The 17,547-nt window shown below is 45.1% G+C and overlaps 1 protein-coding gene across 5 annotated transcripts in view; it reads left to right on the plus strand.

Moving 5' to 3' along the window:
- Positions 1-1,149: 1,149 nt before the first annotated feature.
- Positions 1,150-17,547, plus strand: part of SLC28A3 (solute carrier family 28 member 3) — a 189,632-nt gene continuing 173,234 nt past the window's right edge. For 3 of the 5 annotated variants that reach the window (XR_012220370.1, XR_012220372.1, XR_012220371.1), the window contains exon 1: positions 1,150-1,476. Coding sequence is in view for 1 of the 5 variants with exons in the window: in XM_073546016.1 (XP_073402117.1) it covers positions 1,417-1,476 (60 nt within the window). In the remaining 4 variants the exon portion in view is untranslated. The remainder of the gene's footprint in view (positions 1,477-17,547) is intronic. The other 2 variants (XR_012220369.1, XM_073546016.1) reach the window with 2 other exon arrangements.

Raw genomic sequence — 17,547 nt, forward strand, 5'->3', positions numbered from 1 at the left:
GAGTTAGAATTGGGAGGTTTCCACTGTTTAGGTACATAAGGGGGACTCCAAACACGAGGTGGTACCCGCCATTATTTCCAGCCAATTTTGCGTTCAAAAAGTCAAACGGTGCTCCCTCCCTTCTAAGAACCGCCATGCGCCCAAACAGTGGCTTTCCTCCACATAGAGTATTGGTGCACTCAGGAGAATTGCACAACAAATTTTGTGGTCCCTTTGCTCGTGTTACCCTTGTGAAAATAAAAAAGTTTGAGTCTAAAGTAAATTTTTTGTGAAAAAAGTTAAAATGCTCAATTTTTCCTTCCACACCCCTTTAGTTCTCGTGAAGCACCTGAAGGGTTAATAAACTTCTTGAATGCAGTTTTGAGCACCTTAAGGGGTGCAGTTTTTAGAATGGTGTCACTTTTTGGTATCGTCTGTCATATTAATTCCCCAAACTCACTTCAAATGTGAGGTGGTCCCTAAAAAAATGGTTTTGTAAATTTTGTTGGAAAAATGAGAACTCGCTGGTCAACTTTTAAACCTTATATTGTCCTAACATAAAAAAAAAAATGTTTCCAAAATTGTGCTGATGTAAAGTCGACATGTGGAAATGTTATTTTTTTAACTATTTTGTGGGACACCACTCCCTGATTTAAGGGCACAAAAATTAAAAGGTTGAAAATTGCAAGATTTTCAAAATTTTTGCCAAATTTCCATTTTTTTCATAAATAAACACAAGTCATATTAAAGAAATTTTACCACTAACATGAAGTACAATATGGCATGAAAAAAAGAGTCTCAGAATCAGTGAAATCCATTAAAGCGTTCCAGAACTATAGCCTCATAAACTGACAGTGGTCAGAAATGTAAAAATTGGCCGGGTCATTAAGGTCAAAATTGGCTCGGTCACTAAGTAGTTAGGTGTTCCCTTTATATTTTTTTGAGCAGTGTGAGTGTGCGTGTGTTTAGAACTGGTTATACTAACTTTACATTGTATGTGTTTAGATAGATAGGAAGATAGAGATAGATAGATATATACATACATACAGTGTATGTGTCCTGTATTACATATCTACACAGATTACACAAGTCTTCCAAATATTTCATTTACATGTCTGTGTATGCTTCTGCGCAAGTCACAAAGTGAACTAACTTTTGCTACGTGTGATGCGAGACCATTGTGCAAGAATGAGACGATTGTCACCTTTGGGAAAGACACTGACACACAAACTTGCACCAGTTCCCATCTTTATATGGAAATGAGCAATTTACAGTCTTTAGCAATCTCTGAAAGAACGAACAAGTAGATTTCTTCAAGGGTGGAGCAAGGAAGCCAAATACAGGCTGGGAGTGACTGCAGGCAGGTAAACCTCTGCTCTTGTGTATTCAAGAATCACTTGTGCGGTTGGAACATTTACAAATTCTTGCTGTTTTGACATGGAGCTCAGTGAAAAAAACAGAGAGGACACTCTTGGTTTCACTAACACTGCGTTTCAGGTAGGTCGCTATGGATATATTTCATACTAAGGAAATCAATTTGTATTTAGTGCCCATTCTTGATGAAGTATCAGGATACGTAGCATTTAGAAACTCCTATTACTATTTTGCATCATTTGACGTGTATATTGAGATTGCATTATATTGAGTATATACAAGTGTACTAAGCAAGCCCAAAACAGGTGCAGTCAACAATATAATAACAAATCTAGCGAAACAATAGATCAGTGCAAATTGCCAAACACTCCATGTTATGACTTGTTCATTTAGATACTTTTTGCCAAATAGCATTGCTTAGTTAGGAAGGTGCTGTCTGAAAAAGAGGTGTGTGCTGTACCTTTTATCCTCCAGCTGGTGGGAAAGGGAAGGGGATGAGTTTGTTTTATCTGGAATAACGTAAGTTTTAGCAGTTCAAAAAAAATGTGCCGGAAAAGGGGACAGATCTTGTATCCAAACCTATGTAATTCATCAGGACTGGTTTTTTTTTAAACAAATAACTTGCTGGAGTAAATACAGCAAAAATAATTTTAAGGTGCACATCTCTTAGTAAATTCAATGCCTTTTGGGCTGTCTGTGCATCACAAACTGAAATCTATAAGCTGGCAGGGATTAAAAAAAAAAAAAAAGCGAAAGCAAATATCTGGTGTAAACTGTATTAAATCTGTAGACTGTGGTTGATCACATCCCTACCACTAGAAACCACCTACTATTTTTTATCAAGAAAGGTAGTGAGAGCAGTGCTAAATAACAATTGTGATAACAACAATCATTGCAGTAACTTCAATGATGTTTTGCCTTTATACTGAGGTTAAATAGATCTCTAAATTCTATTTACATGTTCTGCATGGGGGGAAGGACAATTTACAGGCTTATATTGACCAAAGCCATAAAAGCCTTCAAACATACAATGAATTCAGATAAAAGGTTTCAAGGGAGAGCAATGCTGGTAGCTGGACTTTTGTTTGGTATTTTTTCTGTTCCCACATTTAAGGGTCCCGTTACACTAAACGACGCACCAGCGATCCCGACAATGATACGACCTGGTCAGGATCGCTGGTATCCAGGGTAATCAGCGGGTAACTAAGCACGCGGCGCTTAGTTACCCGCTGTTTACCTTGGATACCAGCTCCCAGCGTCTGCTTACAGCACTGGGAGCTCGCTGATCATTGTTCTCCCGCTGCTACACACAGCGATGATTGCTGGCCAGCAGAAGACCAACGATCAAAAAATGGCCCAGGATATTCCTGCATGATCAGCGATACCCGGCTGGGGGGGCTGGTCGCTGAAGCGTGCCACACACAGCGAGATCGCTGGTGCGTCACAAAATCGGTGACGCATCAGCGATCTCGCTTAGTGTGAAGTACCCCTAATTTTTTTAGATTTCCCATTTACTGTATATACCAAAGCTAAGGGTATAGAATTTCTACTTTATAATTTAAAATACACCGGAGCATATTTATCAAGCTAAATACACCAGAACTCCAGTGTCATTTGCACCAAAAATCTGTCTTTCATGACTTGCAACATATTTATCATGTGTTTTAGACACTTTTATACAACTTGTGAAATTAGGGGGCATGTTTTTGCTGAAATGGAATGTGGCTTATTGGGAAAGGTTCATGGCTTAGGCTAGTTTCACACTTGCTTTTTTTTGCAGCGCGTTTTTCCCGCAAAAAAACGCATTGAAAAAACGCATACAAAAGCATACAACTGCTGCGTTTTTTTCAAGCATTTTTATGAGCATGCATGAAAAAAACGCAGCGTTTTTATGCGTTTGTATGCGTTTTTAGTGCGTTTTTACCGCGTTTGCGTTTTTTTCCATTAGGTGGCCCCTCACACTAACCCAAACCATGACTTTACTAACCCTAACCCTAACCCTAACCCTAACCCTTAACCAAATCATACTTAACCCTAACCCAAACCCTAAACCCTAACTAACCCTAACCCTAACCCTAACCCTGACCCTAACCCTAACCCTGACCCTAACCCTAACCCTAACCCTGACCCTAACCCTAACCCTGACCCTAACCCTAACCCTAACCCTAAGCCTGACCCTAACCCTTAACAAAACCATACTTAACCCTGACCCTAACCCTAACCCTGACCCTAACCCTAACCCTGACCCTAACCCTAACCCTGACCCTAACCCTTAACCAAACCATACTTAACCCTAATCCTGACCCTAACCCTGACCCTAACCCTTAACCAAACCATACTTAACCCTAACCCAAACCCCAACCCTAACCCTGACCCTAACCCTAACCCTAACCCTAAACCCCCTTAACTAACCCTAACTCTAACCCAAACCCCTAAATTCCATGGTTAAAAAAAAACGCATATGCAAAAAAACGCATACATGAGCATGCCAGTGCGCACATATGCGCATCCATAGGCTATAATGGCCATTTTTAGCGCAAAACGTGCGCATATGTGCGCATGCGCTTTTTTGCAGGGCCAAAAAATGCAACATGCTGCGTCTGGAAAATACAAACGCACACCCCAAAAAAACGCAGCGCATGAAAATCGCATACATGCGCTTACAAGCGCGCAGGTATGCGCACCCATGTTAAATATAGGGGAAAAAACGCATGCGCACATATGCGTTTTTTTCCAGCGCTAAAAAACGCAAATGTGAAACCAGCCTTATACCATGCTCAAATGTCCAGTAATGATCAGTTAGTATGGATTCAGCAGAAATCAGTTAGGAAAAACAGTTCTGGTGATCACTAATTGATCTCTGCCGGATCTGTTTTTTAACATTGGAGACAATTGGCAACAGCTCCATTAATGTAGCATCCATTGTCATCTATTTGGATCTGGAAAGAAAAAGCCATTTCCTTGTGTTCCTTTTGGAAAAGATTTATAAAAAAAAAATACCCTGCCCTCCTTGTTTGCAGTGACATTGTCAGAGACACCGCACTACACGCGCTCACTGAGTCAGTGCGCGTGTCCTGAGTACAGAAACAGTGCTAAAAGATACCTGTGGAGTAGGGCAGCAGAGGTGACAATGCGTGCTTCAAACTATCGGTGTCAGGATCCTGTCAGCGCCGGAAAGTAAAGATGCACAGGACCTGAGGACGCAGAAGTAGCAAGCTGGCACAGGACCTATGGTCATGTGACTGCAGGGGGCGGGGCTTAGCTTCCTGCTTTCAGATATGACAGGACACCATACAACAACTCAGAGTCAGGCAAAACGGAGGTCACAACAGTAGGGGCAAACGAGGCACAGGAGGGACAAACAGACGGGTGGTCAGACAAAGCCAAAGGTCATACACAAGAGGGCGACGTGGTACCAAGGGGACGAGCAGAGAGAAGTCGGGTCACAAGCAGGGAGTCATACGCAAGATGTAGCGCAGTACAAGAGGCGCAGGCAGAACTCGTTAGGCTCTGTGCACACGCTGCGGATTCCGCTGTGGTTCCGCAGTGGTTTTGGCCGCTGCGGACCCGCAGCAGTTTTAGCTGCGGTGTACAGTACCATTCAAATGAATGGTAACCAAAAAATGCTGTGTAGACGGTGCGGATTTTTCCGCGCGGTTTTCCTGCGGTTTTGAAACCGCAGAAAGAATTGACATGTCTATTCTTTCTGCGGAATCCACAGCGGTTTCCTATCTCCACCATTGGTTTTATCTGCGGTTTTTGCAAAATCCGCGCGGATGAATCCACAGCGGTTTCCGCAGCGTCTGCACACACCCTAACAGGGACAGAACTGGATCAAAAAACAAACAAGCAAGCAAGATATTAGGCACAAGGCACACGTATGCACAAGGTCAACTAACTCAGCCGAGGGCAGGAGTATAACTGACACCGGACCTAGGTCCAATGAGCATTAAATAGCCGCCCTCTGCCAGAGAGAGGCAGCACAATTAACCCCCAGTCTGATCAGGACAGGCCAAAGCGAAACCACGTCCTGGATCATGACAGACATGACATATAAAAAGTGTTATATAGGTGGTGTGCTAGAGTACCTCACATATCAATCACAGTACACTAACTGCAAGTCCAGAACTTTCCTATCACTTGGATTATTATTCACAGACTGAGATTACCGCTCCCATTTTCAATATTTTTCAGTGCTGCAGTAGTAGACCGCACTCAGATTTAGGTCTTTATATTCCCTATCTGTAATGATGAGCTGTGCACTCCAACTTCCTATCTCTAGAGTGAAAAATGCTAAAATGGCCACTGATTTCCCTGCCCATATCTTTTATAGTCCCTGTGATAGTCCCTACTGATTGACTGCACTTGACCGGTGATATAAGCCCACTCTCTGGCTGATGCTATTTTCAGCAGTGATTAAAATGGCACCCTCATAAATTTATCTATATATCTATAATTTTTTTTTTTTTTTTGCAAAACTTGCAAATCGAATCGCAAATTGTTTGAATTTACCAAGACCTGCAAAATTCAGGAAATTCAACTTAATGTCGAATTTCATTGAATAGATCTGCTAATCACTAATAATGAAAAAACATCTTTAACAGAATTAGCTTTAGTGTATCAGTCATAAAAACTAATTTCACATCATGATGATGTGTCATATTTTTTTTGAAATGTTCGTTTGCTGTTAAATTCCACCCTATGATTGTTCTTTTTGGTTTAAAACTAATTGTAGGATAGTATGGCCAACTCAGGTTATTCATACAGACTCTGTGCTGCAACAGATATGTAGGTTTATCTTGTATTCTGATATGTTCACCTTTAATTTTCCATTTAGTTTGTTAAGGTATTAAATTTCTAATAATGACCAATGGGTGGCCATACATAGACACATATGGCATAAACAATGGGCTCAATGCATCAAGACTGGTTTTGTTCACACCAATGTTTTTTTAACAATAGATTTTTATTTGTTTTTAAGAAAATAACAACAAACAGTGCATACAAAACTTTAGACTGACAAACATTGAAGTCTACATAAGGATTAAACCTACATAAAATAAAATACAGCATAACATACAGGGCTGTATTTAACAGATTTCAAGCATTACAGTACATTAATTAATGACTACTAGAGTTGAGCGAAACGGGTCGAAAAATTTCAAAAGTCGCCGACTTTTGGCAAAGTTGGGTTTCATGAAACGAAACCCGACCCTAGGATGAGGTCGGCCACGAGGTCGGCAACTTACGCGCCAAAGTCGCGTTTCAAAAGTTTGTTTTGTGCTCTTTTTCAGCCAATCAGGATCCACGGACACTGTGGGAAACGTGATGACATAGACAGGGGTCACCACCATCTTTCAGAAGGGCATGCAAGTGATTGGCTTACTTTGGTGGGCGTCACAGGGGTTATAAAAGGGCGTGCACGCCGACCGCCATCTTACTTCTGCCGATCTTAGCATAGGGAGAGGTTGCTGATTCTGTAGGGAGAGCGTTAGGCAGGGAAGAAGAAAAAAAAACTGCTTCTGCTGCTAGCGATTTTGCCTGTACAACACACCAGTCACTGTGTGTGCAGTGCAAGGGGAGGCTATATTGTGGTGGATCAGCGGTGTTGGTTGTTAGGCTGCCTTCTAAGGCTTCCTGACAGCTGCATTGCTGTTTACCCACTGCTCTGCAAACTGCTTTTTTAAAAGCAATCCCAATTTTTTTTTTTGTCCTGCTGAGGTACTGAGCGTGCATTTTTTCACACCATACAGCGTCAGTGGGCCTCACACAATCCAAAAGTGTCCAGTATCCACTAGTGTCTGCAGAAATTCAAAATCTCCCTTATCCTGTAGTCACTTTTTTCACACCTGTGCCATCGAGCCTGTGACATAGCGCTCTGATATTCAGTGGGCCTCACACAATCCAAAAGTGTCCAGTGTCCACTACTGTCTGCAGAAATTCAAAATCTCCCTTATCCTGTAGTCACTTTTTTCACACCTGTGCCATCGAGCCTGTGACATAGCGCTCTGATATTCAGTGGGCCTCACACAATCCAAAAGTGTCCAGTGTCCACTAGTGTCTGCAGAAATTCAAAATCTCCCTTATCCTGTAGTCACTTTTTTCACACCTGTGCCATCGAGCCTGTGACATAGCGCTCTGATATTCAGTGGGCCTCACACAATCCAAAAGTGTCCAGTGTCCACTACTGTCTGCAGAAATTCAAAATCTCCCTTATCCTGTAGTCACTTTTTTCACACTTGTGCCATCGAGCCTGTGACATAGCGCTCTGATATTCAGTGGGCCTCACACAATCCAAAAGTGTCCAGTGTCCACTAGTGTCGGCAGAAATTCAAAATCTCCATTATCCTGTAGTCACTTTTTTCACACCTGTGCCATCGAGTCTGTGACATAGCGCTCTGATATTCAGTGGGCCTCACACAATCCAAAAGTGTCCAGTGTCCACTAGTGTCTGCAGAAATTCAAAATCTCCATTATCCTGTAGTCACTTTTTTCACACCTGTGCCATCGAGCCTGTGACATAGCGCTCTGATATTCAGTGGGCCTCACACAATCCAAAAGTGTCCAGTGTCCACTAGTGTCTGCAGAAATTCAAAATCTTCCTTATCCTGTAGTCACTTTTTTCACACCTGTGCCATCGAGCCTGTGACACAGCGCTCTGATATTCAGTGGGCCTCACACAATCCAAAAGTGTCCAGTGTCCACTAGTGTGCGCAGAAATTCAAAATCTCCCTTATCCTGTAGTCACTTGTTTCACACCTGTGCCATCGAGCCTGTGACATAGCGCTCTGATATTCAGTGGGCCTCACACAATCCAAAAGTGTCCAGTGTCCACTAGTGTGTGCAGAAATTCAAAATCTCCCTTATCCTGTAGTCACTTTTTTCACACCTGTGCCATCGAGCCTGTGACATAGCGCTCTGATATTCAGTGGGCCTCACACAATCCAAAAGTGTCCAGTGTCCACTAGTGTCTGCAGAAATTCAAAATCTCCCTTATCCTGTAGTCACTTTTTTCACACCTGTGCCATCGAGCCTGTGACATAGCGCTCTGATATTCAGTGGGCCTCACACAATCCAAAAGTGTCCAGTGTCCACTAGTGTCTGCAGAAATTCAAAATCTCACTTATCCTGTAGTCACTTTTTTCACACCTGTGCCATCGAGCCTGTGACATAGCGCTCTGATACTCAGTGGGCCTCACACAATCCAAAAGTGTCCAGTGTCCCCTAGTGTCTGCAGAAATTCAAAATCTCCCCTGTCCTATAGACACCTTGTACCTTGTTTTACATTACTATATAGTTTGTTGGATTTTGTCTACATTTCTACCAAAAATGAGGAAGGCTGGTGGAAGAGGCCGTGGAATTGGGCGGGGGTTGGCAGCTGGTAATAATGGTGTTGGTGGTGGATCTGATGGTAGTGGCAAAAGCAAAATAGGACCGAATGCAGGAGGTGTTGAGCCTGCGTCATCGTCTGGCTCCACAAGGCCTCGAAGGCTTAGTTTTCTAGGAGTTGGCAAACCGCTTTTAAAGCCAGAGCTTCAGGAAAAAGTTTTGTCTTACATTGCTGACTCAGCCTCCAGCTCTATCGCCTCCTCTTCTGAAGTTGTAAAAAATAAAAGCACTGAGTCGTCATTGGAGGCTCATGTTCATGAACCACACCTTTCCTTGTGTCCTTCACCCCAACCAAGATTGAAGGATGACGCAGGCCATACTACTGATTACTCCATGGAGCTGTTTTCACATACCATGCCTGGATTATCAAGTGAAATGGTGAATTACCCAGGCCAAGATGAATCTGACATGGAGTGCGCTGATGCACAGCCGCTGATAGATGATTCTGCTGGTACATTCACTCAGAGCACTACATTGTCCTCGCAGTGTACAGAGCCAGATTCTGACCCTGATGAGACTCAGGTGCCCCTTCCAGCACACTATACCACCATACACAGTGACACAGAGGAAGGTGCACATGACATTGAAGAGGAGGTGATGGATGACCCAGTTGTTGACCCAGATTGGCATCCATTGGGGGAAGAGGGTGCTGCTTCCAATAGCTCAGATGAGGAGGAGGAGCATCCACAGCAGACATCGACATCGCAACAGCTGTTATCTGGCAGGCCAGGAGCACTCCAAAGACAGGTTCCAAAAATCAAAAGAGTTGCTGGACAGCTTGTCCAGAGGGTCAAAAGATCACAGCGTGCTAGGCCGCAAAATGTCTGCCAAAGTAGGAAGAGTGCAGTGTGGCACTTTTTTGAACAAAATCCTCATGATCAGGCCAAGGTTATCTGTAAGAAGTGCGCAAAGACCTTTAGCCGAGGGAAAAATCTGAAAAATTTGAATACCAGTTGCATGCTTAGACATTTAACCAGCATGCACTTGCAAGCGTGGACACAACACCAAACCTCAAGTGCCACATGTGCAACTGATCACAAAGAAGGTAGTCAACAACGCTACATTGTTTCCCCCACTGTAAGCCCACCGGTTAGCACAGCAGCAAATGATGAGGTGTCGTTGCAAGGCCACAGCAGTCAGGGAATCCCACTGTTATATCAACGAAATACTGAATCTAGGCCATCAGAAAGAACACCAACTCCATCACCATCATCAACCCTCTCTCAGTCCACCCTGTCCACCGCTACTTCCACCATATGCAGCTCTCAAGTCCAGCTCACCCTCCCAGACACTATGAGTAGGTCAAGAAAGTACTCAGTCTCTCATCCGCGTACACTGGGTTTGAACGCCCACATTGCCAAACTAATCTCGTTTGAGATGATGCCCTATCGGTTGGTTGAAAGCGCAGCTTTCCGCGAACTCATGGCCTATGCAGTACCACGCTATGACCTACCCAGTCGCCACTTCTTCTCTTGCAAAGCCATCCCAGCCCTCCACCATCATGTGAAAGACCGCATTGTCCATGCACTCAAGCAGTCAGTGAGTGGAAAGGTGCACCTCACAACTGATGCATGGTCCAGTCGGCATGGCCAGGGCCGTTACGTGTCCATCACTGCGCACTGGGTTAATGTGGTGGATGCAGGGTCCACATAGGACAGCGGTGGTGGGACAGTGCTGCCTAGCCCACGGTATAGGAAACAGTTGGCTGTAGGCGTTTGACCCTCCTCCTCCTCCTCCTCCTCCAGAAGCGAAAGCTCGTCCACAGAGCGCAGTCATACGAGCACTCCATCTGCAGCTGCCACTGTTGCACACGAGGTGTCCCCCTATCGAGCAGCTAGTGGAAAGCGTCAGCAGGCTGTGTTGCAGATGATGTGTTTGGGCGACAGACACACCGCCGAGGTGCTGGCCGAGTACTTGAAGCGACAAACTGAGTCATGGCTGGGCAGTGTACATCTTGAGGCAGGCAAGGTAGTTAGTGATAACGGCCGTAATCTTGCTTGGCTCACACCTTGAACCTGGTGGTGCAGTGCTTCCTCAAAAATTATCCGGAGTTAACAGCCCTGCTCCAGAAGGTGCGAAGACTGTGCGCGCACATCCGCCGGTCGCCTGTACACTCCGTTCGTATGCAGAAGCTGCAGCGATTGCTCCACCTTCCCAACCACCGCCTCATTATCGACATTGCAACAAGGTGGAACTCCACCCTGCACATGGTGGAGCGGCTGTGCGAGCAGAGGCAGGCCATAATGCATTTGTGGGAGGATACACGGCCAGGCACTTTGAGAGCAGACAAGGAGTTGACAGGTGTGCAGTGGTCGAAGCTGAAAGACCTCTGTAAAGTCCTTCAGTGTTTTGAGGAATGCACACGGCTGGTAAGCGCAGACGACGCCATCCTAAGCATGAGCATCCCACTTATGCGTCTGCTCATGCAAACTTTGACGCACCTTAAGGAGCAGACGTCTGCAGCCAATGTTGATGAGGAGGAAGAGGAGGAGGGAATCCTTGATGACATTCAGCCATTGTCTGCTCAGGGACCTCTCCTGGAGGAGGTGGAGGAAGAAGAGGAGGAGGAGGATGATGATGGGGATGATTACTTAGGGGAGGAGGATGCATCTCGTGGGGCAAGTGAAAATGTTGGCGTGGCAAGGTCTGGTACAGGGTTTGTGCGTGACTGGAGGGATGTGGATTTGCCAGAAAGTGCTCCTCCACCCAGCACTCGCAGTGCATCATTGACACCGGGAACATTGGCCAACATGTCAGATTATGCCTTGCAGATCCTAAAAAGGGACCCCCACATTGCCAAAATGATGAACGATGATGACTACTGGTTGGCCAGCATCCTGGATCCACGCTATAAAGGCAAATTACAAAACATCATGCCACAGGAGAACCTTGACCTTGGCTAATAAACAAGCAACTCTGGTAAATCGGTTGCTTGAGGCATTCCCAGCACACAGCAGCGGTGATGGTTCTCACACGAGCCGTACGGGCCGGGGGCAGCTTGGCAGAGGTGTTCATGGTGCACACAGCAGAAGTGGCGTTGGAGACAGGGGATTCATGACAATGTTGTGGACTGATTTTTCACAGACCGCTCACACAACTGGTAATACTGCATTGATGGAAAGTGACAGGAGACAGCAGTTGTCAACTATGGTTACAAATTACTTTTCCTCCCATATCAATGTTCTCCCACACAGGTCATTCCCCTTTGACTATTGGGCCGCTAAACTGGACACCTGGCCTGAATTGGCACAATATGCCTTACAGGAGCTCGCTTGCCCAGCTGCAAGTGTGCTATCGGAAAGAGTCTTCAGTGCAGCTGGATCAATCCTGACAGAAAAAAGGACCCGTCTGTCAACCCAAAATGTGGATGATCTAACCTTCATTAAAATGAACCATGCATGGGTTTCCAAGGATTTTGTCCCACCTTCCCCTGATGACACATAGGGTGACAGAAAAATGGCTTGCTTTGGTCCACCTCTTCCTGGTACTTCACCTATTTCGCCTTTTGCATCAGCTGAATGTCCAACATCAACATATGACACTTTCTAAAACTCCCTTACTGTGCTGCCTCCCCCCCCATGGCCGGGGTCACCACCTAGCGCACGACACCGTGTTAGTGCCGTTGCCCTGGACAGGTGGGTAGGCCGACTCTTGGGCGCGGGCACTGGCACAGGGTCCCTCATACTGCAATCAAGTGTCTCTGACGGTGGTGGTGCACACCCGCCGTCAGACACACCGCCGTACTATGAGGGGCCCAGTGCCAGTACCGACGCCCACGAGTGGGCCCCCCTTGCTTGGGCAGGGCCCCAGCATTTGCAATCTTTACCTCTCCCTGCTCCTCCACTGTGTAGTCTGGGCCGTCAAATCCATACTGTGCCTGACACCGTCTGAGCCTGCCTCCTGATGTATAGACATATATTTTGAATGTGTACGCTATCCATACATGTTATCCGGGGATACGGTACCCTTTCTCACCTTTGTGCAAACACGTGCAAGCCATACTGGGCCTAACACCGTCTGAGCCTGCCTCCTGATGTATAGACATATATTTTGAATGTGTACGCTATCCATACATGTTATCCTGGGATACGGTACCCTTTCTCACCTTTGTGCAATCACGTGTAATCCATACTGGGCGTGAGAACAGCTGGCGAGCTGTTAAGCAAGCTACAGCACCTGTGGTTTGCACACGTAAGTTTTTCATTTTTTCAGGAATGACGGTTAGGCCTAATTCCGGAACTGCGGTTGTCCTGCACTTACTGGGAAATCATCGTTCACGGGTAATAATTGTAATACGTGATCCCCATCACTAACGTTGTTCAGCGGGTTATCTGCACCTGTAAGCGACAAACGCTGGCCTTTTCAGTGTAGCGCACATGCAGCCACGGACATGTAAGGGCATGACACACCAGTTATTGGCCAATCTCATGTGCCAGAGCCTCACGTGTCCCTCTAGTAAGCCGGACTCGGACCGCGGGGCATGACGGCGTCTCGTTCGTTAACGGAATTAAGCTTGCAATGTGTGCATCTGTTCTGTAGCTGGCATGGTTGAGGTTTCCCATGTGGAGTCGAATTTAACCGTAGGCTCCACTCCTGGTGGTGCCCTTCTGGACATTCCTTTAAGGTTCAGCTTTGCAACCATACTGCCCACGTAAAACAAACACTTTGCCTTCATGAACGCTGTTTGGAGGGTCATGACTCGTGGGAATAACGCCGCCCAATCAGTTAACCTGCTAGAGAGTTCCTTCTTTGCTCCCAAGCATGACATCACACTCCCTAGGAGGAAGGTAATGCCACTGTGGCGACCGTACTCCTGGGGGCGACACAAGTGCACTGATGCCCAGCCACTGCTCGATGAATCTGCTGGTACATTGACCCAGACCACTACATTCCCCTCGCACGCTACAATCTGACCCTGATGAAACTCAGGTTACCCTTCCCATATACAGTTCCATCTTACACGGTGACAAAGAGGAAGCTGCAGATGAAAGTGCAGGTTCGGCCCACCCGCCATCAGACACACCACCGTACTATCAGGGGCCCTGTGCAAGTGCCGTCGCCAACGAGTGGGCCCCCCCTGCTTGCTCAGGATCACAGCACTTGCAAGGTTGAAATACTGTGCAGTGAGATGGAAGATGGGGACGACGAGGAGTCCAGACTAGTACAGGAATTCCCTAGCGAGGAGACTTATTTCATTGTTTTCAATGTTGGGACAGCAATTTTTGGGGAGCACTATACTCTGGAGAATGATAGATGGGGCCCACCATATACTGGAACATTCCAAAGGTGGACATCAGACACTGGAGCAGCATTTACAGGGCCCATTATACACTAGAGCATTAGAAATGGGGCCCATTATGTTTGGAGCATTATTTGGGCCCATAAGACAGTGGAGCTTCATCCATGGGGACCAACATATACTGTAGCATTATGTGGAGCTCATCTTATACTGTTTCAAACATTATATGGGACCAATGATTCTGTATGGAGAAATAGATGGGCCTCGTCATGAGATGTAAAAAGTGAAGTATTTTTCATTGTACTATACCGCTATTTCTCTGCCGTATCGGAGCATGATGAGTTGTGGTATGTGTTAAAGGGGCGCTCTTTCGCCCAGGGCACATGAAAACCTGGAGCCAGCCCTACCCCCCCACAACTTTAGCCAAATAACCCCCATTTTTCAGTGCGTAACTTGTATTATGAAGTTAATTAAGGTTGACAAGCTTAAGTAAGAAGAATTGATGCTTTTGGCATTCAAATGGGCACTGTAGGTGTGTTTCCTGTCCTCCTCTCACTGCCGACTTTTATTCCCCATTGACTTACATTGGGTTTCGTGTTTCGGGACGACCCCGACTTTTCCCTATAATCGGCCGATCTTGCTCGACCCGACTTTTGGAAAAGTCGGGTTTCACGAAACGAAACTCGACCTTAAAAAAACAAAAGTCGCTCAACTCTAATGACTACTATTAAATTAGAACAATATTTTCTGGATAATTAAACTAACCCTTAAAATTAACATTGAAAGCTTGTAACTTATTATTTTTGAGTGTTATCATTTTATCAAAAGCACAAGTTTTATTTATCGATTGTATTACTCTGCCATTGAAGGGAATATGTACAGTATATCTAATGAAAGTGGTGCTAAAGAAGAAGATTGTCACTATTCCTCTGCTCAGAGTGTCTGGGACTCATTGATGGACAGCTCTGTCAACCTATCCTGTGCTGGGGCTTATTGAGCTGTCAGTGCTTTGACTGACAGCTCAGTTGACCTATCTGAGACTGGAATGTGCAGAGATTCCCACAGGTGCTCCATGTTCTTGGTAATTCCCCTGCTAGTTAGGTGAGCTGTCTGGCCCAGATCACTGCCAGTCAAAAGCTTGTTCTAAGCTTGTGCTCTCTGGTGTGTTCGCCTCTATCCTGTGCTGTAATTTCTGATCTTCGGCTGCAGTGCTGACCTTTGGACGATGTTCTGACTACCCATTTGATATTGCCCTTTTGCATCTGATATTTTGCTACTGACCCTTGGACTGTGTTCTTATTACCCATTTGTTATTTCCCCTATGCTTATCCACTATTTCTCTGGTATTCTGACCCTGGCATGTGACCTGGTTTGCAACTTTGTATTTTCCCTTGGTTTACTACATGCTCTTTTGGTATTGACCTCTGAACGTCTGACTTCGCTGACTCACGTAGGTTGTAACTAGCATCACAGAGATGGTTTTATTTTTTGGTGGAGTAGAGAAAAGACCAGATGAAAAGTAAACAACCAGGTAGAAGTGATTGCTGGACAATTACGCCAGCTGAGTTGAGTAGAAGAGGGGAACAGAGAGTGAAGCCTCATTGGGGTGCAATACCATCTTAAAACTGTTTTCCTATAGGACTCAAGATAAGAGGCACATTTGAAGGCATGAGCTGCAAAAACTAGTGAGCTTTTCCATTCACTGCTCGAGAATGTCTTATTCAATTCTTTTCCCCATGATAAATAGGAATTCAACTTTATAAAAAGATTTTTCATGTCTATTAAATTATATATAGATTTTAGCCCCCCCACCCTTATTGTAAGAAACATTTTAATGTGTCAATATTAATCCTGAGTTAACCATTCTCGTATGTTCTCCCCATGTTTGCGTGGGTTTCTTCTGGGTTCTCTGGTTTCCTCCCACACTCCAAAGACATACTGATAGGGAATTTAGATTGTGAGCCCCATCGGGGACAGTGATGATAATGTGTGCAAAACTGTAAAGTGCTGCAGAATATGTTAGCGCTATATAAAAATAAAAGATTATTAGTATTATTATATCGAAAAATGTTGTAATTAGAGTTGAGCGATACCGTCCGATACTTCAAAGTATCGGATCGGAATGGATCGGCCGATCTTAAAAAAAAGTATCGGTATCGCCGATTCCGATACCGGAAGTCCCATTCAAGTCTATGGGACTTCCGGTATCGGAATAAGAAAAATCCTGTTTTTCCCTTGTACAGCCTCTCTGGGGTCTGTACGGGCCTTTCGGGGGGCTGTGCCAGCCTGCCGGGGGGTCTGTGCAGGCTCCGGTGGTCTGTGCCGGCCTGCCGGGGGGCTGTGCCGGCCTGCCAGGGGGGCTGTGCAGGCTCCGGTGGGCTGTGCCGGCCTGCCGGGGGGCTGTGCAGGCTCCGGGGGGCTGTGCAGGCTCCGGGGGGCTGTGCCGGCCTGCCGGGGGGCTGTGCAGGCTCCGGGGGGCTGTGCCGGCCTGCCGGGGGGCTGTGCAGGCTTCGGGGGTCTGTGCAGGCATCGTCCGATGGGACTACAAGTCCCATCGGGCGATGCCTGCTACCATGACAGTGATTGACACATTAGCCAATGATGGGACAGTAGTAGTCCCATCATCCGGCTAATGTGTTGAATGTAAAAAAAAAAAAAAAAATTACATGCTACATACATACAACATGCATACTACATACATGCTACATACATACAACATGCATACTACATACATGCTACATTCATACTACATATATACTACATGCAACATACATACTACATACTACATGCATGCAACATGCATACTACATATATACTACATGCATACTACATATATGCTACATACATACTACATATATACTACATGCATGCTACATACATACTACATACATACTACATATATGCTACATACATACTACATGCTACATACATACTACATATATACTACATGCATGCTACATACATACTACATGCTACATACATACTACATATATACTACATACATACCACATACATACTACATACATACTACATACATACTACATACATACTACATGCTACATACATACTACATGCTACATACATACTACATATATACTACATGCATGCTACATACATACTGCATGCTACATGCATGCTACATACATACTACATACATACTACATATATACTACATACATACTACATACAATACATTCATACAATACATACATAGACATACAGTACATATAACATAGAGTAACATACTTACCAATACTTGTCACATTGTTCCCCGAAGCCATTGTCTTTTACGGAATAAATATTAACATAACAAACCACAAATATACTCACCCACGATCCGAAGCAGTCCACGAGTGTGTCCCACGACGATCTTGGGTAGAGAACTGCAGCATCAGCTGTTGCTGCCGTTCTCTACGGGCTGCAGGAATCCAATGACGGAAGGTAGGTATCCTTCCGCACTGTATTCCTCCGCCACTTAAAAAAAAAAAAAAGTCCCTAGTCTCACTTTATGCCATTGCTGTGTGGGAAATTCCCACGCAGCAATGGCATAAAGTGAGACTAGGGAC

Source organism: Dendrobates tinctorius, unplaced genomic scaffold (assembly GCF_039654945.1).
Source record: "Dendrobates tinctorius isolate UK_male_01 unplaced genomic scaffold, ASM3965494v1 ptg000144l, whole genome shotgun sequence".
NCBI lineage: Eukaryota > Metazoa > Chordata > Amphibia > Anura > Dendrobatidae > Dendrobates > Dendrobates tinctorius.